Source organism: Coregonus clupeaformis, unplaced genomic scaffold (assembly GCF_020615455.1).
Source record: "Coregonus clupeaformis isolate EN_2021a unplaced genomic scaffold, ASM2061545v1 scaf1842, whole genome shotgun sequence".
Classification (NCBI taxonomy): domain Eukaryota; kingdom Metazoa; phylum Chordata; class Actinopteri; order Salmoniformes; family Salmonidae; genus Coregonus; species Coregonus clupeaformis.
Genome location: NW_025535296.1, coordinates 29,780 through 54,663, shown reverse-complemented (window position 1 = coordinate 54,663; position 24,884 = coordinate 29,780). Strand labels below are relative to the sequence as shown.

The following is a 24,884-nucleotide window of genomic DNA, read 5'->3' as shown; positions in this document are numbered from 1 at the left end:
TCTCATTCTTTATTTTGTTCTCCCTCCCTCTCTTTCTTTCTTTCTTTCTTTCTTACTCTCTTTCTTTCTTTCTCTCTCTCTCTCTTTCTCTCTCTCTCGTCACACTTGGCTTCCCCGCAGCCTCTCCCTTTTGATCCCTCTTTTTCTTGCTCCCTTCCTGGCTTCCTTTCTCTCTCTCTTTCTTCTTGTTACTCTCTCACCCTCTCCTCTTCCTTTCTCTCTCTCTCCTTCCGTCCCCTCTGGTGTGCTTTAGTGTCTCTCTCATCATGTGATCACAGTGTTGCAGTCAGACACCATGGCTTGGTCTCCAGGGGCCTTTTACGTCCTTTGACTGTGTGTGTGCGTGTGTGTGTGCGTGCACATGTGTGTCTGACTCATTACACCCTTTCAATCAAGAGACGGCACTTGCTACTCAGTTTGTTTTGATGTAACTCAGACAGACCTGTCACCTGTACCCCCACTCCCCCCAATCTCACACACCTTTAGACTTATTTTTTTGTCACTTTATCCCATTCTTGACACATGCTGTAGTGTCTGTAAGAATTGTAAGAGGTGCTGTATATAGATACATATAAATACAAATACGTTCTTGATTGTATGTTGATTGATTCAGACCTGTCCGTTAGTCTGTCTGTATTCCCTGTCTATTGAGACCCTCTGTATATTAGATTTCTCTCTAAACAGACCTGTCCCTTAGTCTGTATTTTTAGCTCTGTCTCTCTGTCTCTGAGCTGAGCAGAGGTGAGGTGGACAAACACCCCAGGGGACACTGCACCACTCAACCCATCTCACTAGGTGTGAGACACTTCAACACCTGCCACACATACACACATACATGCATGCACACACAGACACACACACACACACACACACCTAAAATAATCATAAAATAAGTTGAACCCCCTCTCCTTATCTCTTTAAATGTTCCTCGGCAGGTAGCTTTCCCCCTCTCTCTACTTCCCTCACTCTCTCCATCTGTGTGAACACTCTTCCCCCTTATCCCTCCCCCTTCCTCTCTCCATCCCTCTCCTCTCATCTGGCAGTATTAGTGGTTATTTGTCCTATTTGCCTGTGAGCATGCTTCCCTCTTTCTCTGATGTCACAGCAGAGGGGAGCGAAAGCTGATTAAAGAAGAAGTGTGTGTGTGTGTTTTCTGTTTTTTGTGCTTGCACTTGTGTGTATCTGTGTGTATCTGTGTGTAGGTGTGTGCAGTGAGGATGTATTTTTTTACTTTGGAAGGGGGGTTTGCCTGCCTGCCTCAGGGTATTGGCGAGTAAGGCAGTGTACCCCCAACCATGTCCCCTTCTCCCTCCCCCTCCTCCCTCTTTCCTCCCCCTCCTCTGCCCATCCATCTCTCTCCCCCACTGTGAGTTTCATAGAGTGGGTTTGAGAGCAAGTCAGCCCCCAGGGCAAACATCCTGCCAGACTATCTCTCTCTCTCTCGCTTGATCTTTCTGTTTTCTCTCTCTCTCTCTCTCTCTCTCTGCCCCCTCTCCTGCTGGTTTTGGTTCCGCGTGGCCGCTGCCCAGCAGATAGTTAACTCCTCACCCCTACTGCTTCTGCTGTGTGTGTGTGTGTTCGTTCGTGACTATCTCTGAAACTTGGCTTTTGTGCACGGCTCACAGACTGCTCACCATGCTGTGCCGAGAGCGCTTTATCTCTCTCTCTCTCTCTCTCTCTCTCTCTCTCTCTCTCTCTCTCTCTCTCTCTCTCTCTCTCTCACACACACACACACCGAACACACAGTCGGAGTCTCATTTTCAGTCGGAGGAGAATGGAGGCAGGCATCTTTTGTGCTCTCGTCTCTCTCTCACACATAGCTTTCCTATTGTTGAGCTGCCCTTGATGCCCCATCTTCCTCTCCTCATCTCTCTCGCTCTCTGCGTGCCGGTGACTCTGTGATGGTGGCCCCGGTGAAAGAGTCATGTGAGCAGATGTCTCATGATGCTCGCTGGCCCCCCGCTGTCAGTTGGACTGCCCAATCAGCTGTCACTCAGGCCAGCTTCCAATTCTCTCCACCTCTCTTTTTCTCACTAGCTCTCTCATTTACTCTCTCTTTATCTCTCGCATGAAATTCAGCGCTGGCCAGCATTTCACTCTCATCCCTCCCTCCCTCTTTCGTTCTCTCTTTCCCCTCTTCCCCCCTCCCTTTCTGTCTTTCTCTTTTCCCTCCTTCCCTCTCTATCTGGCTGTGTTGTAGCCTGGAGGGAGTTCATTCTGCCCTCCTCCTCTCCTCCTCCTCTCCTCCTCCTCTCTGTGTCGGCTCTGAGTGAGAGGAAGAAAAAAGAGAGAGAGAGAGAGAGACTGAGAGCCGCAGGCAGCGGGCGGAGGAAGAAACCAAGCTCTACTCTGATCATCTGTCTTGGGATGGAGGGATAAAAGACAATCCCAGGTATCATTCTATCGTTCTTTTCCTCCGCAGGATTACTCCTCTTTTACCGTCGTCTATTTTATCCTCCCTGAGCTCCGACACTTCTGGACTGCTTCTTTCTTCAGCTACTGGTCTGTGTGCCCCGAGTGTGTGTGTGTGTGTGTGTGTGTGGCGTTAGTGTGTGTGTGTCACCTCCCGCTGTGCGGAGAGGAAGAGGGAGTGTGTGACCCAGCCCAGGGGGTCAAGGGAGAGAGCGAGGGGGTCGTGAGCGGGGGCGTGCCCAGGGACTGCTCTCCGTCTGTGTGTGTGTGACAGTGTGTGTGTGACTCTGCGTGTGTGTGTCCTAGCCGGCTGGGCGGTCCCAGCATCACGCTCCGTTAGCAAGGACCAGAGAGTCGGGATGACAGGCTGAGTCCCAGCCCAGCCTCCCCACACACAGAGCCTCCTCGCTGGGTGGCACCGAGGGCACAGCCCCCCTCTACCACCACACTCCTCCAGGACAGAACTGCTGCCCTGATCTCTGTACTACATTCTCTTCTACCTACGTGACTCTAACCATGTTTGGACTAAAAGCACCGCTCTACTACTTGCCAGGTAAGCTGTTGTGCGGGTTTGGTGTGTGTGCCTGGGTTTGTGTCTGTGCGTGTGAGCATACCGGCGTTTTGTGAGAAAGCGCTCAAGTGGACTAAGAGGTGTGTGACTCGAGTCGGGTGCATGCGAAGTAGCTTGGGACTGGTAAGAATGGGTCTCTGTCTCCCGGTGTTGGCATGAGTGTGTAAGCTGAGCTGTGTGTCTGGCCATAGTGAATAAGAACTGACTGGCTGACTGGCTGCTCTCTAGCCTGTTATCAGCCTAAGTCATCAGGTAAGCCAGCCCGTAAGTGGCGACGTGTGTTTTATTCAAGACAGGCACGGTACGGCACTGAGCGGGGGGGAAGGGAAGGGGGAGGAGAGGAGAGGAGAGGAGAGGAGAGGAGAGGAGAGGAGAGGAGAGGAGAGGAGAGGAGAGGAGAGGAGAGGAGAGGAGAGGAGAGGGAGGATGTGTGTGTGTGTGTGTCTGTCTGTGAGTGAAAATGTACTGTTAGCTGTAGCATGGTGTGAGGTTACCGCCGGTCGGCGCTTAAGTGCGTCTCACGGCTCACTGGGTTCTGATTATGGAGAGGGTGGCCAAGAGAGGGCAGAGAGCAGAGAGAGCTGGAGAGAGGGAGGGAGGGAGGAAGAGAGGGAGATAAAGGGGAAGGGGTATAGAGAGGTAGAATAGGGAGAGAGGGAGGGAGAGAGAGGGGAAGGGGAGGGGTATAGAGAGGTAGAATAGGGAGAGAGGGAGGGAGAGAGAGGGGAAGGGGAGGGGTATAGAGAGGTAGAATAGGGAGAGAGGGAGGGAGAGAGAGGGGAAGGGGAGGGGTATAGAGAGGTAGAATAGGGAGAGAGGGAGGGAGAGAGGGGGAAGGGGAGGGGGTATAGAGAGGTAGAATAGGGAGAGAGGGAGGGAGAGAGGGGAAGGGGAGGGGTATAGAGAGGTAGAATAGGGAGAGAGGGAGGGAGAGAGAGGGGAAGGGGAGGGGTATAGAGAGGTAGAATAGGGAGAGAGGGAGGGAGAGAGAGGGGAAGGGGAGGGGTATAGAGAGGTAGAATAGGGAGAGAGGGAATTCTAGCTGTAGAACATATTTTTGTCTGTTACAATAGAAACCTGAGTTAATTCATCAAATTCACTCTATAATGGTATGAGTATGTTATATGTATGTCCATGCTTCTATGTATGAGTGGGTGAACCTGCATGTAGTGTATATGTCTATATGTTTTTGCGTCTTAGAAAAGCTTAGACAGATCTTTGACCACAGGACAAAACCACACTTGGTGAAATAGAAACTCTGTCGTGTGTGTGCCTGAATGTGTATGCATACAATGTGTGTGTGTGTGTGTGTGTGTGTTAATCCTAGCCCCTCTCCTCTCTCTTCCCAGTAGCAGTGGGGTGTCTACGCTGACACTTACTAAAGCTAAATTATTCATCTTCTACCGTCAGCAGAGAATACACTCATAGGGCCAGGGCAGGGCAAGGCAGGGGAGGGGAGGGGAGGGCGAGGGGGCAAAGAGCTCACTACTATTTCTGCCTGGTTGGTAACACTACTGTATAGAACAGCACAGGGCTTGGCTAGTACTGAGCAGGGCAAGACAGGCCAGAGCAGGGCAAAGATACTGATCACTACAGCTGTACATAGGGCAGGACTGGGCAGGGAATTTAAGGGCAGTTCAGTAGTGAATCTATACGGAAGACCAGAGGAGGGAGGGTTAAAGAGTTCACTTCTGGGGCCTGGGTGGCCCAGGACAAGGAAGGTCAGGGTAGGACAGGACAGGACAGGGCAGGACAGGGCAGGACAGGGCAGGACAGGACAGGACAGGACAGCACAGGACAGGGCAGGGACAGGACAGGACAGAGCTACAGTATACAGTATAGATCCTCCCCTGTATCACATAGGTGAGGATATACAACATAAATACATCCTGCTTCACTGGAACAAACAGGAACTGCTGGGGGAAATGAGTGACAGAATGATTACAGTGTCACTGTGTCCTAATGACTGGATCATATTGTCAATAGGAGTTCAATAGAGTGCGTGTATTCCTGTCAGCTGGGATCTAAATGATTGATAGGTGTCAATCACCATGCCAATGAGGCCGTCAGTCAGTCTCTCTGATGTAATGTCAGTCAGAGTATAGCAGCAGCAATAGATGAGTTTATTCTGGTGGTAAATGAAGCTGCTGAGTGTACTGTATAATCCATAGAGCTGAAATTGTTACTGTGCTGCGACCTCACACTGTCTTTCTGATTTCTCATCTATCGGTCCTTCTCTGTCCCCCCCCCTCTCTCTCTCCATCTCGCTCTCTGCCTTTGTTGTTGTCTGTCGGAGACGGAGGGGTTTGAAATGGAGATCTGTAAGAGAAGGCCACAGAGCTCCCACTGTGTTATGCTGAGGGAAAGAGAAATGGATAGAGAGAGAGAAAGGGAGGGAGGGAAAGAGAGGGAGAGAGGAAACACTGATCATGCCTCTGGCCTACATGTGCTCTTTGAGGGGTGAGGGAGAGAGAGAGAGGCAAGCAATGGCATTGGAGGAAACCAATAGAGAAAGAGGGACATGGACTAAGAAAGGAGAGAATGAGTGAGGGAGAGTGGCTGTGTGTATCTATGGGGGAGAGGCAGTATGAAGGGGCTCTGGGAGACCTTGGTCATTTTTAGCAGCCTGACATCACTCCACAGCCTACCTCACCCCCTCTCACCCTTCCTCACCCTCCTCTTAACCCTGTCCTTCACCTGTCTGCCCTTTTTCCCCTTTCACCCTCCTCAACCCCTACTCCTCGTCCTTCCTCTCCCCCTCTCTCCCCCTCTCTCCCCCCTCCATGCCACAGAGATTAGAGACACAGTGGGAGGGGCTCTGCTCTGGGCTGCCAGTCAAAGCCAGAGGTCAGTGTGTTGCAGTGTGTGTGTTTGCATATGTGTGTGTGTTAGTTGTCTCCGAGCCTCGTCTCCTTATCTTTTCCACTCAGTGTGTGTGTTTGTGTGTGTGTGTGTGTGTGTGTGTGTGTGTGTGTGTGTGTGTGTGTGAGTGTGTGTGTGCTCAGCACTGTGGGTTACCCTGCCTCTCCTCTCCCCTCTCTGTCATTCGCACACTGAATGAGCCCCCGCCTCCCTTCCCGTTTTAAGTGCCGTTGCCTTGGAGACCGTGTCAGACACATGCTAGTTTTGCAATGATTGCATGACAAGAAAAAAGGGGAGCGTTAAAAAAAAAAGGGAGAAAAGAAGAATGGAGAAAGAGGAGAGAAATTGCTGCCTGGCTGAAGCAGGCTAACTATTGGTCCTTGAGTGAGAGAGAAGGAGGGAGAGAGAAGGAGGGAGAGAGAAGGAGAGAGAGAGAGGGAGAAAGAGAGAGTGTGGAAGAGAGGGACGAAGGGAGGGGAACAGAGAATTGGATGGGGGGATGAATGAGAGAGACAGAGAGGGAGAGAGATGGAGAGAAGGAGGGAGAGAGAGAGAGAGCAGGGTTGGGGCTGTAACTGAGGTATGTCACTGGTGTCAGTGCCCTGCTGTCAGGGTTGGTCATGCCTCTGAACACAGGAGGAACAGAGGGACAAGGAGGTCGGCAGCTGATGGGCTGAAATCACACACACACACACACACAGACACACACAGCACACACACACACACACACACACACACAGAGAGAGAGCGTCACAGAGACTGGGTTCTGATAAACCGTGGGCTGCTGTATCAGGCTAGGGACTTCACAAAATGGAGGATTTTAAATGACCCTCGATGAGCAGCATTATAGCTGCTGTTGGGCTGTCTCACTGATGCATTTCTGTGTATGTGTGTGTGTGTGTGTGTGCGCGTATTACATAGCTCTTGTTATTTTGGGTGGGTCAGTTGGTTCATAAAGGACAATAGGGGCTGTTGAATCAGTGTGGACAATTCAACTGTTTGTGTCTGTTAGCCTGGATTCATTGTAGCATTGCCCCCCACATCCCTTTCTCGAACCCATCCTCCCTTGTTGTCTCCCTCTCCCTTTTCCTTTTTTTCTCCCCCTCTTCCTCCCTCCCTCTATCCTCCCATCCTCTCTCCTCCCTCCCTCTATCCTCCCATCCTCTCTCCTCCCTCCCTCTATCCTCCCATCCTCTCTCCTCCCTCCCACTCTCCTCCCTCCCTCTTCCTCCCACCCTCTCTCCCTCTCTCCTCCCTCCCTCTCTCCTCCCATCCTCTCTCCTCCCTCCCTCTCTCCTCCCTCCCACTCTCCTCCCTCCCTCTTCCTCCCATCCTCTCTCCTCCCTCCCTCTCTCCTCCCATCCTCTCTCCTCCCTCCCTCTCTCCTCCCTCCCACTCTCCTCCCTCCCTCTTCCTCCCATCCTCTCTCCTCCCATCCTCTCTCCTCCCATCCTCTCTCCTCCCATCCTCTCTCCTCCCTCCCTCTCTCCTCCCTCCCTCTCTCCTCCCATCCTCTCTCCTCCCATCCTCTCTCCTCCCTCCCTCTCTCCTCCCATCCTCTCTCCTCCTATCCTCTCCTAGGGGATCTGAGAGATGAAGCTGTGTTAAACCCCCTGATATATTTTCCTCTTGTTACGCACGCCTCTCGGAAGAGGGAACGCAACACCCTGCTACAACTCAACTTTCCGTGGTGTGAAAGAGGTATGGGGCTGTAGGTGTGAGTAAGGATGACAAAAGGCAGAGAATACCGTTAACAGGGAATTTATTCCTTCGCACGGTAAGTTTGGGGAAAAGGGGCTGGACGGAACTAAAGCAAAGAAAGTAAATATCAAAGCCCCCTCTCCTACCTTACCTGCCTACCCACTACTTACTTAACTAGCACCACCTGGTGCACTAACCAAAATACAAGGGATGGTCCGCCCAGGTCTTTCCTAGTGTGCATAGACAGTAAACTTCTATGGGTAATGTATGCCCGCGGGCCTCTTGCCTAAGCACTCCCTAGGTGCCTTCCCCTTCCCCCCTTGGGAACAAATGAAACAAAAATAGCACAAACTGGTTCAACAACAAAACCTGAGAAAAAAACTAACTCAGGACATTAAAGAAACTCTGAGCCACAAACTAACACAAAACATTACAATTGGTTCTCAGAGCAACAACAACACAGTACATACCAAACTCTTAGCATACAACCAGCATGCTGTAACTCTCAGCAATTCTGGTTCCCCTTTCCTCTTCTGAGCAACAGAACTGGGGCTTATATAGCTTCAGAAGGAGTTGGTAATTGGAGACAGCTGCGTCCTGACGAGGGCGCAGGGTCAGCTCTCCAATCATCAATGTTCATTGACCAATCAGCTGCTTGTTGGGGAATTTCAGGAACCCATTTCCTGAAATACATACATGAAAATACACAAACCACAACATAGAAACTGGGGAACGTAACACTCTCCTCTGGGACCAGCTAGCGTGTCATACAGGGCTTTCCAGTCTCTCTCTCTCTCTCTCTCTATCTGCTGTTGTTGTTGTTTCCCCAGTCCAGTGGCTATGTTACGTTAGCCTGAGGGGACAGCTGGGATGTTAATACAGGAGAGATGGAGGGAGGGAGAGAGAGAAAGAAAGAGAGAGTCAGCAGAAACCCCCCAAAATAAAGTGCATCATGGGGAAGCAATGAAGTATCATGGGTGGGGAGTGTGTGTGTGCAGGAGGGGGTGTGTGGGGCGGTCAAATGACAGTAGCATATTACACTAACTAGACCGCAAGGGACCACAGTGTGACCACGCTTCTATTCCATCCCAGGATTGAACCAAACAGCTACTGCAGGCTAATGTTATCCTAAATCATCACAATCTGTTAATCCAGACAGAGGTTAGTCTGGGAGTGGATGTTTGACTTTACTGTATGACCACCGTACTGGGAAAACACATGCACACTCACACAAACACACACAGCCCAGCTACAGAGAGAAGGGATTTTAGGCACTACATGAGCAGCTACATGAACCGGTGGCTAAACTAGTCTCTGATAGCTGTTCTTCTCTCTCTACAAATCAAAGGTGAGAGAACAGTGATTCAGATCAAAAGAACACACGCCCCGTCTCCCTCTCTCTCTCTCTCTCTCCCTCTCTCTCTCTCTCTCTCTCTCTCTCTCTCTCTCTCTCTCTCTCTCTCTCTCTCTCTCTCTCTCTCTCTCTCTCTCTCTCTCTCTCTCTCTCTCTCTCTCTCTCTCTCTCTCTCTCTCCCTCCCCTCTCCCTCTCCCTCTCCCTCCTCTCTCTCTCTATTTCTCTCTCTCTATTTCTCTCTCTCTCTCTCTCTTTCTCTCTCTCTCTCTCTCAGAGCTCCAATCAATGTGTGCGTTATCTTAAACCCTTGGCCTGTCTCTGTATCACACTCAATGCTAATCACTGATCATTACTGAGGCTGAGCTTGTGGCCCGCGGGTTAACGTGTGTTTGTGTGTCTGTGTGTGTGTGTGTGTGCGGGCATGCGTGCGTGTGTTTGTGTGTCTGTGTGTGTGTGTGTGTGTGTGTGTGTGCGGGCATGCGTGCGTGTGTTTGTGTGTGTTTATGATGTTATTAGAGACACAAGGAGAGCTTGTCAGCCATTACAGGACTGCGCCTTACCGCTAACAGACACACACACACACACACACACACACACAGGCAGGAAATCCATTACAGAGGATTATCTGTGTGAGACGGTCACGCACTGTAAAAAATGATTGAGGTGGTTAGTAAATTATACTTGAAAATATAATTATTTTGACTTAAAAAATGTAGTTGTCATCTTTACTTAAATATAATTAGTTTACCGTCTGGTATGTGCAGGGATAGTGTTCATTATCTGTCTCTACCGCCCTCTTTTTTTCTCAATTTCTATCACCCTTTCTCTTCGTATTTCTCCCTTCTCTTTCTTAATAATAAAACAGATTTCAAATGTTTGAGTCTCTAAATCTCTCTCCAGCATCTCCTTGTCTCCTAGTATTACGTCTTCCTCTCCTAGCTTCCACATTGGTTTCTCTCTCTCTACCTCTCTCCTTTGGCAGTGGTCATCTCTCTCCATCTCCTTCTCCCTCCCTATCTCTCTCAATCCACCTCTTCATCCCTCCCTCTCTTCTCTTCTCTAACAGGTCTGCCGTTAGGTAGCAGTTACAGTAACAGAGGGTAACCACCAGTTTGATAGGGCAGTAACTCTCTCTCTGTCTGCCTGGGCCTGTAAACGTCTCAGCCTGTACGCTTGGTGGCATCTGCTCCGCACAAGTCTGCATGTGCCAGTGCCCTCGACACGGTCGTAAAGAGACGTGCCTGTGCCTCTCGCCGGCTGCCCTATCACCACCCTTGTAAACCAGAGGCCGGTAAGGTCACGTGTTCAACGCTCGCTCCTGCACCTGTGTCACCGCGATGATCTGGCCCCACGCCCGTAACCATGGCGACAGGGTTGCTTAGCCTTTGCGCACACACACACACACACACACACACAGCTGAGCCAACAGGTGCAGAGGGATGAGGGTGCTAGGCTAGCAGCGTCACGCTAGCATGGCACTGTGATTTATGGCCCATGTTCAGCTCTCTCTCTCTCTCTCTCTCTCTCTCTCTCTCTCTCTCTCTCTCTCTCTCTCTCTCTCTCTGCACTGTCTTTATCTCTCTCTCTCTGCTCTCTCTCCTGTGAATGTGTTGTTGTCAGTGACGCACCAGGCAGCGCACTGGCCTGTTTATGTGTTGGTGGTTATCTATAGCCGCAGCTGCACAAAACACAAAGACTGCATTAGACAGAACTGTCAATGTATGCCTGTGTGTGTGTGTGTCTGTGTTCAGTGCTTGAGTCTGTGAGTGGGTGAGTGCATGTGTATGTTATATTCCACGTAATACACACCACTACTTCTCTCTGCAGAAACATTATGGCGGCAGCAGAAATATCACACAGTACTAATTGCCTCCCTCCTCCCCTACCTGATCTAATCAAATTAACCCACAGAGAAGTCTAATTAATCTGTGGCTACTGCTCTGCTGCTGGGGTGGCTCTCTTTCTTTCACACAGACACACAGACACACACACATACATACATACACACACACACACGCACAGAGAGAGAGAGCTAGAACTCTATGGTGAATGTGTATGGTGATAACATGGTCTAGTAAGGTGGGTTGTGTTACAGGCTGTTGAAGGTGTGTTATAGGGTGTTGTGTGTGTGTGTGGGGGGGGGGGGATAATGCTGCCCTGTGTGTATCAGGTCTCTGTCTGTACAGTAGCTGAGAGGAGAGCAGGGCTTTAGCCTGTGTATTGATCCTTGACAGGAGTAGAGGGACACCTTGGGATAGGCTTTATAGACCTGTCCATTCTGCACACACATAACCTTCACAACCTATAACACGCACAAACACACGCACGCACGCACACACAAACACGCGTGCATGCACATACACACACAAATACACACGCACGCACTCACATACACACAAACACACACAGAAACTGTGCCCCTGTCACCTGACACACCAGTTGACCTAATTTCCTTCCACCTCTCTGGAATGAACCCATCTCCCCGGTGACATTATGTGTGTTAGGAGGACAAACCAGTGACATCAGAGGTCAGGTTATTTTTCAACATGTCCGTCCTTTCTTCACCAGGCTATGGGCTCTGTTTTCAGCCGGCGTTAAGGCGGCTCTAGTGTCAAACGCACGTTAGTTTGCAATTTCGGCATGTAAAAACTGCCACTGTCATTTTCCAGCCCTAACGCCAGGTTCTGCAATTTACCTGTCTAACATCAGCACGCTTGCTGAGGCAGTAGGGATGACCAGGGATGTTCTCTTGATAAGTGTGTGAATTTGACCATTTTCCTTTTCTGCTAAGCATTCAAATTGTAACAAGTACTTTTGGGTGTCAGGGAAAATGTATGGAGTAAAAAGTACATTATTTTCTTTAGGAATGTAGTCAAGTAAGAGTAAAAGTTGTCAAAAATATAAATAGTAAAGTAAAGTACAGGTACCGCAAAAAACTACTTAAGCAGTACTTTAAAGTATTTTTACTTAAGTACTTTACACCACTGGTTATGGCATGAATTTTGACAGTGGAAACGCAGCCTATCCAGTCGTGACACACACTGACCATATGCGCATGGAACAAGATGTGATTTGGTGCCTGTATACTTCATATTTAGATACATAAAACACTCATGTTTTTTCCCCATTTAGTTTTATTTGATAAAAAACCAAGCATAGCCTCCCCTCCTCTCAATAAAGTCTGTTAAATTTTTTTCCTAATAAAAAGCATGAGCTGGCGCACACCCAGAGAAAATTATTTAGTGTAAAGGTGCTGACTAACGGTGAATAAACTGTAAGCTATAAAAACAAATAGTTATTTTTTTCCTGCCCAATGTATGTAATAAAGTAGGACAGCCAAGACCGTAGATAAAGTGTTTTGCCCGTGAGACCGCTTGGAAATAAATCTCAATCACCAAAGCTTTATTAAAATTAATTAATTAAAAGTTTGAGAGGAGTAAAACAGTGAGCTGACATTCCCTTTTTATCTATGTATTGTAGGCAAGCCTACATTATTTTAGCCATGCTTTGGACGTGCATAAAACCCCCTCCATGATATAGGCTACATGTGTTGCTGGCTGCTGGTCCATGCCCATCATGAAACGAGAGATAAGAACCTTAGTGAATACCGGTAAACCTCGTATTTAGAAGTTATTTTCCTGTAACAATTGTTTGTTTTCTGTTTCATATTTTTTAAACCCACGCCCTCCATAGGCTACCATTACCCTTGGCCTACTATAATGAAGGCTGGGTCAACAGCAATGCCTGTCTTTTTTATCCTGGAGATTTTATGATATCATTACATTTTACATGTATTTATTGTTGTTGAAAAAAAAACAGATTGTTTGTTTTTCATTGAATTGTAATCAAACCAAACATATTAGAATGATTCGCTGTCCTGGTTTTATGGTGAGAACGTCCGTGGCACATATGCAATGCGACTTCTTGAGAAGTGTGAATGCGATCTGTAAGATGGTTCCAATATGTATATAAAACATTATATTTGGGAGCAGTATAACGGTGAGTGGACATTCTCCCATTCTCTTTATGTAAGATCTTTGTCCAGCTACTGTGAAAAGTTTGGATGTGCCGTAAAACCCTCCATAGTCTGCATTGTTTTAATAATATATGGCCACAGGGAGAAATTATGGTGCCTGTAAGTGTATTTAGAAATAGCCTATTTAAAACAAGTTGTTGTTTCATTTTGTTTATAATTTGATTAGAATTATTCGCTCTCTTTTTAGGCCTTATCAATAATGAATTGAATCTTGCTTATTGACAACATTTGGCATGTCCATGCTCAGCCATAATGCAGTTTACAGTAGGCCTAGCCCCTATCAGTGTGAATGCTATGTATATATTTCTACACTGAAGCATATGCAATTACTTAGAACAGTGTGGACTGCAAACAGGTTCAAGTTAACATATTTAGCAACGATGGGATAGGTCTATATTTTGTTATTTTGTTTCTGTAAGCTGTTTAACAAACTATATGGACTAACATTGGAATTGGAGTTGATTCCAAGGCAATGCATAAAATACCATAAATACACAACTTGAAGCAACCACATATTTAGCCATGGAGCACGTTCTGATTGGCCAGTGAGAGGTCAAACCTCGACACACCAACAACTTGTTTATTCATCAAAACCCAGCCCTTTCGCGCCAATGCCAGCAACTGCGCCAATAATTGTGCTTGTGAAAATAGCAAAAATATTTCTGACACACCCCGAACCTATAGGTCTATCGTCAGCGCTTAGATTGGCCATTGCGTTAGGTTTGTAAAAATAGAGCCCTAAGTGTGTTGATGTCTACTTTAAGTGTTATCACTCAGTTAGACAGACAGAGTGTCTTCACAGTCACACAGCTTAACAGATCTCCTTATTCTACTGGGGTCAGGAGTTCAGTGGCGCTGAATGATCCTCGCCACCTGCGCCACATTCCAACCACGACATCATTTCCTCCCTGGCAGTGCACTTAAAGGCCAGGCTGTGGGATTCAGCTGACAAACGAGGCTCTGCTTTGAACAGCTCCACCATGTAAATACATCACACACACACACACACACACACACACACACACACACACACAAGTACACACACACACACACTGTAAATACTTCAGACCGTTAGTGAGTCGTCATTGATCCAGCCTGTTTCATGCCTTTTAAACATACATAAAAAAGCTGGAGTGAGAAGAGGGGGATGGGGTTAGAGGGAGAGAGAGGGTAATCCTCCCCCACTTCCTGCAGTAATTAGGTGTATGTGATGGGAGGAGGAGAGGAGAAGGGGACGTGAGGAGAGGAGGGAGGGAGCTGTACCACACAGGGAGAAGGATAATGGAGATTTGAGGACTGCTTTTTTTCTCACCCAGAAATGTGTGTGTGTGAGTGTGTGTGTGTGTAGTGTGCATGTATAGGCTGTCAGGATTCCCATAAAGAGAGATTGAGTTTGAGAGCCCAGCTATCAAAGCCCCCCTAAAATAGAAACAATCATCCCTCTCTCCTCTCCTCCCTCCATCTTGTCTCAGGCTTCTAAGGTGATATATTTTTGAAGTGTTATTTTGGAGAGTAAACCTGGTGGGTGATGATCACACATGGTCTTCACCCCTAGACACTCATCTAAGGTCAGTTTTGCATTTCCCCCTTATGGTTAAGGTTAAGATTCAGGGATGGGATAACAAATCCTAGATCTGTACCTAAGGACAACTCCTCCTCCAATCCCACCTTCACTTCTGTCTCTCCCTATGAGTCCATCACGCTCAGTACCCTATTTCCTGTCGATAGAGGAAACTGCTGTGAGGAGCTACAGGGGATGTCTTTCTCTCTACACCCATGTATAGTACTAATAGTGGAACGGTGTTGATGTGTTTATGGTGGGTTGGAGTTTCATGTGTCCCCAGGGCTTCCTGTCTATTCAACCAAGAATCATCCAGGAAGATGCAACATTACAAACCCTTCAGATGGATATGTATTGAGTAGAACAGACAAGCATGGTTCTATATAATGTATAGGGAATCAGGTCATCTTCTGTGTGTGACATAAGGAACAAGCCTCTCCTGTATCTGGAGCTGTGATAGGGTTAGAGGTTAAAGGTCAAATGAGTGTGACCTCAGGCCCTGCCGGATGGGTAATGAGAGTGAAAGCAGTGGGGGCGTAGAGTGAGGAGAATAGAGTGATAGAATAGGGGTGTGTGAGAGGAGGGTGGATAATGCATTGGTAATGAATGGCCAGGGTCAGGGGGCTGTACTGAGGGCTATGCTGTAATGGATGAACAGCTAATATACTGAGGCCTTAGAGGAGTAGTATGTGTGTGTGGGTGGTTGGGTTTGTATGAGTGTGTCTGTGTGTGTGAGTGTGTAAAAAAATATTTGGGCATTTTCAAAGTGTTTGTGTGTGAATGCATTTGGCATTTTTGTATCTGTGCGTGTGCGTTTGCGTGTGTGAGCCCTCTGAATGATTGGTGTAGAACTGACAGGCTTTGGGCACATAGGAAATGGAAATGAATTATGGGAGACAGATTAAGAGAGCTCATCACATCCTGTTAAAGACTGCGAATGACTCCAGGCAGGATCTCTCTCTCTCTCTCTTTCTTTCTCTCCTCTCTTTCTCTGTCTCTCTTTCTTTCTCTCTCTCTCTCTCTCTTTCTATATCTCTCTCTCTCTCTCTCTCTCTCTCTCTCTATCTACAGTATCTTTCTCTCTCTCTCACTCGCTATCTCTCTCTATATATATATATTCAGTGGGGAGAACAAGTATTTGATACACTGCCGATTTTGCAGGTTTTCCTACTTACAAAGCATGTAGAGGTCTGTAATTTTTTATCATAGGTACACTTCAACTGTGAGAGACGGAATCTAAAACAAAAATCCAGAAAATCACATTGTATGATTTTTAAGTAATTAATTTTCATTTTATTGCATGACATAAGTATTTGATACATCAGAAAAGCAGAACTTAATATTTGGTACAGAAACCTTTGTTTGCAAGGTCACAGAGAGGTCACAACAGTGCTGAAAGGCCAGGGAGAGGAGACACACACACAGCCTACACACACACACTCAACTCAGAGAGAACCTCCAGTTCAGTGTTTCTGTTCAATATTTTTGGTTTAGCACACTCATCTTCCACCCTGTGTGCAATTGATGTATTCTGATCTATCTATTCTCTGTGCGCGTGTGCTCTGGTCTGTGTGTGTCATATCTGGGTGTGATCCATCAGACCTCAGGCATGAATAAACAGAGGATGAATGAGAAGGATGAGAGGATGAGAGAGGAGTGGGTCGGAGGACAAGATGAGAGGAGGAGAGGGATGAGAAAGGAGAAGGTGAGAGAGGTAGCGGATGAAAGAGGAGTTTGAGAGGAGGGGGTGTTTGGACAGTCTGTTCATGGTCCCAGCTCCAGCCCTAAGGGAAGGAGGGGCTGGTAGAGGCTTGGCTGTGGAAGGGAGGGAGGAGGGAGAGGGAAGGATGGAGGGAGAGGAGCTGGAGCGTCCATATGGAGGCAGTTCTCTGGTTTCCGCTGTGGGGGAGTGGAGGGGCGAGGGGGGTAGAGGGCTGGGTCCCGTGTTTGGGAGAGGGATACAGGGTGGGGTGTTTGTGGTTCTAAGGGCAGAAGCTTGGGGGGGGAGCTGGGCATTTGGGTGGGGTAGAGGCAAGGCAGTACTGGGCAGGGGTAGAGAAGGGGTTATAGGAACAGATTTGGGTGGGGTACAGGCCATGCAGGCACTGGGCAGGGGTAGAGAGGGGGTTAGAGGAACAGACTTGGGTGGGGTACAGGCCATGCAGGCACTGGGCAGGGGTAGAGAGGGGGTTAGAGGAACAGACTTGGGTGGGGTACAGGCTATGCAGGCACTGGGCAGGGGTAGAGCGGGGGTTAGAGGAACAGATTTGGGTGGGGTGTGCCAGATGAAGCTTGGTGGGGAGTGGCGGGCGAGTAGCTGGCACAGGGCAGATGGGCATATGGAGGGCAGATTGGCACTTTGGCCACCACTGGAGAGGACACCTGCAGTCAGAGAGAGACAACGCCAAGAAGAGGGGGGGAGATTGAGGGAGGGAGGGAGGGAGGGATGGGGAGAGAGAGAGAGAGGGTGTGTGTTTGAAGCAGGGTTTGGGCTGCGGCTGTAGACGGTCTCTGAAGAGCTCTGATATTAATGAGGAGGCTAAGTGTATCAGACAACTGTGTGCCCTCTCAGAGAGGAGCTTCACACACAGTTACACACACAAATTCACACACGCTTGTACACACACACACACACATTCATGCACACTCTGATACACACATGTACACGACACACACACACACACAGATCTCTGACTCCCCCTCAGACTAAAATAAACACAACACTCCCACCATTTGTGTTGAGTTCAGACGAAGTCAGAGGAACAAAAGAAGTCGACTGGTAGATGAATAAGGAAACGGCCTTGAAGCTTTACTGGAATATCAGGGCCAACATTTTAAACAATCTACTAACATCACAAACACAGTTTAATTAGACTGAACTGCTCTGCTGCTAACAAGCTGCTAATGAGCTCTTGTCTTCTTCTCTCCCTCTTTACCTCCTTTCTGTCTTTCCATGTCACATTTGTTACTAGCAAAACACTTCCAAGTGTTGTGTTAAAGAGAGAGGACTGTGTGTAGGCCTTCTGGAAGAGATAGAGATGGGTGGGACTGATCATTATTATGACAGATGTCTGATAGCATTGTGTGTGTGTGTGTGTGTGTGTGTGTGTGTGTGTGTGTGTGTGTGTGTGTGTGTGTGTGTGTGTGTGTGTGTGTGTGTGTGTGTGTGTGTGTGTGTGTGTGTGTGTGTGTGTGTGTGTGTGTGTGTGTGTGTGTGTGTGTGTGTGTGTGTGTGTGTGTGTGTGTGTGTGTGTGTGTGTGTGTGTGTGTGTGTGTTTTGGCTGCAGTACACTGCCACATATGCAGGAGCCAAAGGCCAGTGCCCTCGTTAAGCCCTTGTCAGAGTGGGTTTGTTACGACCCACTGGAGCCCATCTGTATCATAGCCCCCCAAACACACACACACACATGCGTGGATACACGGCAACCCAACGCATGCAGCCACAGACACACATATACCCAATCTGCAATACAGTACATAATAGTTAGTGTGATTTTAGGCATGCTTGTGTGTACTTTTGCTTATGTGTGTGTGTGCCTGTATGTGTGTGTGGATGTGTGTTTTGCAGAGCAGACCTGCTCTTTTAGGTGTATAGTGAAGGGCAGTGACTCTGTGCTCTGGATTTAGCCTTGGCTGGAGATACAAGGCTCTGTGTTAAACGAGTGCCATGTTTTCCTCTGATCCCTCTATCCTATTTCATCAGAAAACCAAAGCGAGGGAGGGCTAGAGAGAGCAGAGGAGGTTTAAGGGTTGGCAGCAGCAGCATGGCCTTGAGGTGTTATCTCTGCCCCTTGCTGAGTTGAAGAGAGAGAGAGAGAGAGAGAGAGAGAGAGAGAGAGAGAGAGAGAGAGAGAGAGAGAGAGAGAAATGGGGAGTGAGAGAGAGAAATGGGGAGTTAGAGAGAGAAATTGGGAGTGAGAGAGAGAAATGGGGAGAGAGGGGGAAGGTGATTGCAGTATAGGCCTGTTTATCTTTTTTTCCTGTGTGTGGAGCAGGATGGATGGCAGATGGTCCCGGCACCAGTAAAATGAAAATACATGCAGTAAAATGTGCCTGTGTTAATTTCTCATCCCCTAGGTTAGACCCCCTACACACATGCACGCTCTGCTCTGCTGGCTTCATACACACACACAAACACACACACACTCTCCCTGCTGGCTTCAAATGCACACATACACCATCTGCGCACGGGCAAAACGTGTCAGAGTGGACCTGACAGTGGGGGCCTGCATTACTGGGTAAGGGTGAGCACATGTGTATCACTCCTTTTCAGGAAGCTACATAGAGATTTGTCTACCAAGTGTACAGCCAATGAGAGGAGAGAGGAACAAGAGAGAGGGAATCATGTTGCAGTAAGAGGAGTGGTAAGACCGACAGAGGGAATAGTATTTAGAAGGAGGAGAGAGCATGTTCATCCCCAGATGAAGTCTAAATCCTCTCCTTTTCCCTCCCGTCTTAGCCCTGAGACGAGTGCTAGGTCTTTCTGACTAGGTGTCCTTTTCAGTGTGTGTGTGTGTGTGTGTGTTTTTTCAGCGTCTGGTAGTCTTAGCTTATCCCTCTGAGTGTGTGTGTTCTCCAGGGATAGAAGCACCTTCGCTTGTCTTATCGCCTTACTGTTCAGCACCCACAGAGAGAGAGAGGGGGGGGAGGAAGGCTTCAGCTTAGCTTTACTAGGGTTTGGGGAGGAATCATGTTCTATAACAAATCACTCTTCATTATAGACTTCAGCGATCAGGAGAAAACAGCCTAGCTAGAAAGAAAACGGCTGCATCACACATTTCTTTGTTAGTATTGTATTTGAGGTACAATATCTAAATAGCTGGTTTCTTTAGCTGTAAGGCACAGTAAGTAAGAGCCGATCTCTGTCCATTGTCTATGTTGAGTGACATCTCTCCACAGACGTCACAGTTCTCATTGTCCTCTGTTCCTCTCTCTTCATATAACCCAGTAAGAGAACGTCATAACCACTATTGCCATCTGACTAGTATAACTCTGTTATAAGTCAATACACTGTATTTCATATTTCATGGCTCAAATGACAAAAGGATGGAGAAAAAAGAAGGGATGTACAGAGGCTGAATGAAGGAGGCATGCTGCATGGTTAATAGACTCCATTTTCATTTTCATTAACATAAGAGAATGGGAGGGATAAGGATAGAGTGGAGGAGCAGACTTAAAGTAGCTTTCCCTGGAATCCTATTGTAGCAGGTCACTGCATTCCTCGCCACATGAGGCATCTGAGGAAGTGAAGAGCTCTCTGAGAGAGATAAACCTATAGGGGCGATCACAGGTCTCTCTCTCTCTCTCTCTTTCTCTCTCTCTCTCTCTCTCTCTTGTTTGCTCTCTCTATCTCTGTCTTTCACTCTCTGACACACAAATGGACATGCAGGAAGTATTGTGCTCTCACAGACACACACACACACACACACACTTACAGTAGATACAGACCACCCACACAGCTATTGGATGTGAATATGCTGGCTCGTATGTGCCAGCAACACTCCAACACAGCTCCAACACATGTATGCTCTACTTATGCACACAAAACACACTGTCCCACATTTACTACACAGATATCCAAACATAAAGCATGACATACACACAAACTCTCACACACACACAGAACATAGAAGATAGATATAATGTCAGTGATAGAGTGGATTGGTTGACTTTTGGGAGTGTAACGTGTGATTTTCTCCTCTCCTCCACCCCTCCATCCCTCCTCCTCCACCCCACCATCCCTCCTCCTCCACCTCTCCTGTTGCTCTTGAACCAGTGGGTTGGCTGGGCTTGTCTCCCCAGAAGTCCTTGATGTGTGCAGGAGAGTGATGATAAGCTTAATGCAGTCTGTCTGTGTTCCAGACGTGACGACCACATTAATATCACACTAATACTGTCCTGTGTCTGCTGAATGCTAATCATACTCTCTCTCTCTCTCTCTCTCTCTCTCTCTCTCTCTCTCTCTCTCTCTCTCTCTCTCTCTCTCTCGCTCTCTCTCTCTCTCTCTCTCTCTCTCTCTCTCTCTCTCTCACACACACACACACACACACGCACATACATGCACATACACACACTGTACTCTTTGTCTTTGGTGCTTAAGAAAATCTAAGCTAGTTGATGGTGTGAGTCAGCTATGGACTGCCAGGTGTGGAGGGGCTTTTCTTGGCGTCTGGTTTGATTTGAGTGTGTTATATCTGTCATTGGATGAGTTCATTTGTCCTTTTGTGCAGTCATTCTCTGTAGAGTTTAACAGGGTGTTAATTCAGGGTTTCGCTGCAGGCTATGTCTGAGGAAGGAGAAAGAGGGAACATGAAAGAAAGATAGAAAAGCACATTAAGGAGTGTGAATGGAGGGATGAGTAAGACAGAAAGTAGTCTAACCTGTTATCTGAGCCCCTGACAGTTGGCCTGAGTAAACACACACACACACCCCTGGGCTGTGAAAGGACAAGTTAAACATCAAAGCAGCTATGTATCCATGCCATCAGGCCAGGGGTTAAAGGAGGGGTGGAGAGCAGAGGGGGGAGAAACAGTTAAAAGCCGTTACACACTTTAACAATGCGCATGCCCCGCCCACCTGAGGATCTGTCTATTTCAGCCATCTATTTCCTGTGTTTGAGGGGTGCAAATGACACTTTCCACTTAAATTTCGCTGGATTGATTGCTTTCTTTTTACTCCTGCGACTCTTTCATACTCTTGCTTGTGCCTGTCGTTTTTTCCCGTTAACGTTATGACCGCGGAAATGTTTGTAATGACCTGTCAAACACACCACAGTAATGGCTGAAATGGGCTCAATGGAATACATAGTCTTTCCGTTTTATCTATAAGAACGCTAAAGCTTCATCTGGGATTTAACACATCATCTCAACACTTACAACACAAGAAAGAGAAGAAAGGTACCTTTATTTTGATGGGTGCACATTTGTTTGTGGAATTGAAAAAAGTAGTAATTTGCTACAGTTTAAAAGTTTTTCCAAATTAGATGCGCTGAAATGAAAGCAACTTTCGAAAATGAACACTCTGATTATAGTGATATGTCTGATCTCACAAACAATGTAAATTGTGTATAGATAGGTGTAATCTAGAGCCAGATTTTTAATCCGAGGGTATCCTGCTATTGACACACTTGTTGAATTATGCAACAGAACGTGATAACAACAGTAATTCAATTCTATTTGGTTGTTTTGGCAGTTGTTGTGAGGAGGGGGGAGGAGGGGAAGGCAGGGTTGACAGCATGTCAAGGCTGGTTAAAAGGAGAGAGAGAGAGAGAGAGAGAGAGAGAGAGAGAGAGAGAGAGAGAGAGAGAGAGAGAGAGAGAGAGAGAGAGAGAGAGAGAGCTCGTTGGTTTAGCTAAATGCTGTAAATAACATCAGAGGCCGAAGCTTAATGGAAATCGATGCAATTACCCTATTAGCATGGGCTTGAACTCACACAGGCTTTGTAACATCTCTCCCTCGCTCTCCCACTGACCCTCTCTCTCTCTATCCCTTCCTTCCTCCCTCACTCTCCCTCTCTCCTGCTTGTATGGATCCCCCTATTTTTATCCATCTTTCACACAACACAAATACAGTAAACACAAATAAAGTAAAAACAGACAGAAAAATCAGTGTGCTATATATTGTACTAAACATTACCTAGGGTGTGTCTGTAATTAGGAGGTCTCCCGGTAACTGACCCTGTGTCTGGGATGATCCCCTATATAATGACAACCATAATGATTTGGTTCACATTTGCATAACCCTCCTAATCACCCTTATTTGAATACCTAACGATTGCGGGGTAGATGATTCTGTGAAGTGCTAAGTCATAATTAGATAAATAATTGCTTTGGCTTTAGCCTGCCTCTCCTCTTCCATACACCATCTGTTGGAGAGGGGAGGAGGGGGAGAAAAAGAGGGAGTGTGTGAGAGAGGGGGAGGTAGAAGAAGAATGAAAAGATGAAGATTTTTGTAGATGCTGTTGTTTTAATTTTTGAAAAATGATACACCAGGCTATGACACAGATGCAGTATGTCTACTCTTTCCTCCCACTGCTTCTCTCTCCATCTCTCTATTTCTTTCCAAACTGGAGCAGTGATATGATTATTCTGAAACAGACTGAGGGAGATAGCTGTATATCTAACTGTATATCTGCTCAAGCATATAAGCTTCTCACTGGTGCCATAAGGCTGCATTGTATGGCTCTGGTATAGAAGATTATCAGAATGATCTCATTATGTACAGTGTACTGGTTTACTAAAGATGTGTTTTGTTTGAAACAGAGACAGCTGGGTTGATGTTAATGTTTTGTTTTTGTTGTGTTGTTGTGAGTCCATATATGGTATATCTACAGCTTAATGCTGATGATTAGGTATTAACAGATTCTCTTTGTATGTTTGTGTGAGTGTGCGACGTTCGTTCATGCATCTAAGTTTGTGTGAAGGTGTCTTTGTGTGTGTGTATTTACCTGTAGTCTACTGTTGAGAGCTGAAGCCGTGAACAGCAGAATTATGGGTATTGTTGTAAAGAACATAACAGGTTGGTCTCATGTATTGTTCATTATACAGTAACTGTCTCTCAAACAAAGTTGTTCATTAGACTCCTCTTTTCATCTCTTCATCTCTTTATCTCTTCTTTATCCCCCTCTCTTTATTTGACAGCAGACAATCAGACCAATAGAGAGCTGACATCGATCCTCTCTCTCTATCTTTAGCATCCCTCTTTCTCTCTCTCTTTCTCTCTCTCTGCCTCTCAATTCAATTCAATTTAAGGGCTTTATTGGCATGGGAAACATGTGTTAACATTGCCAAAGCAAGTGAAGTAGATAGTAAACAAAAGTGAAATAAACAATAAATATTAACAGTAAACATTACACTCAGAAGTTTCAAAAGAATAAAGACATTTCAAATGTCATATTATGTATATATACAGTGTTGTAACAATGTGCAAATAGTTAAAGTACAAATGGAGAAAATAAATAAACATAAATATGGGTTGTATTTACAATGGTGTTTGTTCTTCACTGGTTGCCCTTTTCTTGTGGCAACAGGTCACAAATATTGCAGCTGTGATGGCACACTGTGGTTTTTCACCCAGTAGATAAGGGAGTTTATCAAAATTGGGTTTGTTTTCGAATTCTTTGTGGATCGCTGTAATCTGAGGGAAATATGTGTCTCTAATATGGTCATACATTTGGCAGGAGGTTAGGAAGTGCAGCTCAGTTTCCACCTCATTTTGTGGGCAGTGTGCACATAGCCTGTCTTCTCTTGAGAGCCAGGTCTGTCTACGGCGGCCTTTCTCAATAGCAAGGCTATGCTCACTGAGTCTGTACATAGTCAAAGCTTTCTCTCCTCCCCTTCTTAATCTCTCTGTCTGCCCTCTCCCTGCTTACCCCCAGTTTCTCCCCCCTCCCTCCCTTCCTCCCTACATCCCCCCCTCACCTCTCTCCTTCCGTCTACTCCCTCCATCAGTCAGACAGTAAAGTAGGCATAGTGTCCTGTCTGCCTGTGTAATGATGGGAGCAGACGTTAGCTTCGCCCGGCGCTCCATCTCTGCTATCGGAGCGAGGTGAGAACATTTGGGGCTAATTAGCTGCTGAAATATTGTCTATAAAGGCCTGGCACACTGCTAACTGCTCCCATCAAAACAGATCGCGCGGCGAGAAGAGGGGAGAGGAGAGGAGAGGAGAGGAGAGGAGAGGAGAGGGAGGAGAGGGGAGCAGAGGAGAGGAGAGGAGAGGAGAGGGCAGGGCAGGGAGAGGAGAGGAGAGGAGAGGGGAGAGGGGAGGAGAAGAGAGGAGGAGAGGAGCAGCTAGAAGGAGAAGTGTGTGTGGGAGGTGGGAGGTGGGAGGGAGCGTGTGCATGCGTGCATACGTACACACGTGAGTGTGTTTGAGTGAACAAGGGCTTTGTCTGCTGAAGGGTAGCTGTTCGCTCTGAGCATTGGCGCTGACAGCTAACGATTAGCCGCTGCCACCGTGGCTAATAAGGTAGTGTACATTCTTAATTGTGTCGCACCGGAAAGGTGGAGAGGTGGAATGGATTTGAAAAATGAGGGGAGTGATATCAAGGTGTATGTTTGTCATGCTACTTCCCTGTGCTGGTGTGTGGGTCTTGTGTGTGTGTGTGTGTGTGTGTGTGTGTGTGTGTGTGTGTGTGTGTGTGTGTGTGTGTGTGTGTGTGTGTGTGTGTGTGTGTGTGTGTGTGTGTGTGTGCGCGCGCGCGTGCTGTGCGCGTGGGTGTGTTTTGCATATATGTGTGCTCGAGTAGATCAGGCAAGGGCTGTTTATTACCAGCAAACACACACACACACTACTAGCAGTGAGAGAGGGAGGGAGAGTAGCTGTAAGTAGTGTGCTTGGTTTGCCAGATCAATGATGTGTGGCTGTGTGATCGATGTGAGGGCTTAG

The 24,884-nt window shown here is 47.2% G+C and overlaps 1 protein-coding gene across 1 annotated transcript in view; it reads left to right on the top strand.

Annotated features, from left to right (window-relative positions):
* Positions 1–1,878: 1,878 nt before the first annotated feature.
* Positions 1,879–24,884, top strand: part of LOC123487869 (genetic suppressor element 1-like) — a gene marked incomplete at its 3' end in the record, with an annotated part of 50,275 nt that continues 27,269 nt past the window's right edge. Inside the window, exon 1 of the mRNA XM_045218833.1 lies at positions 1,879–2,965. Coding sequence (XP_045074768.1) covers positions 2,929–2,965 — 37 coding nt within the window. The remainder of the gene's footprint in view (positions 2,966–24,884) is intronic.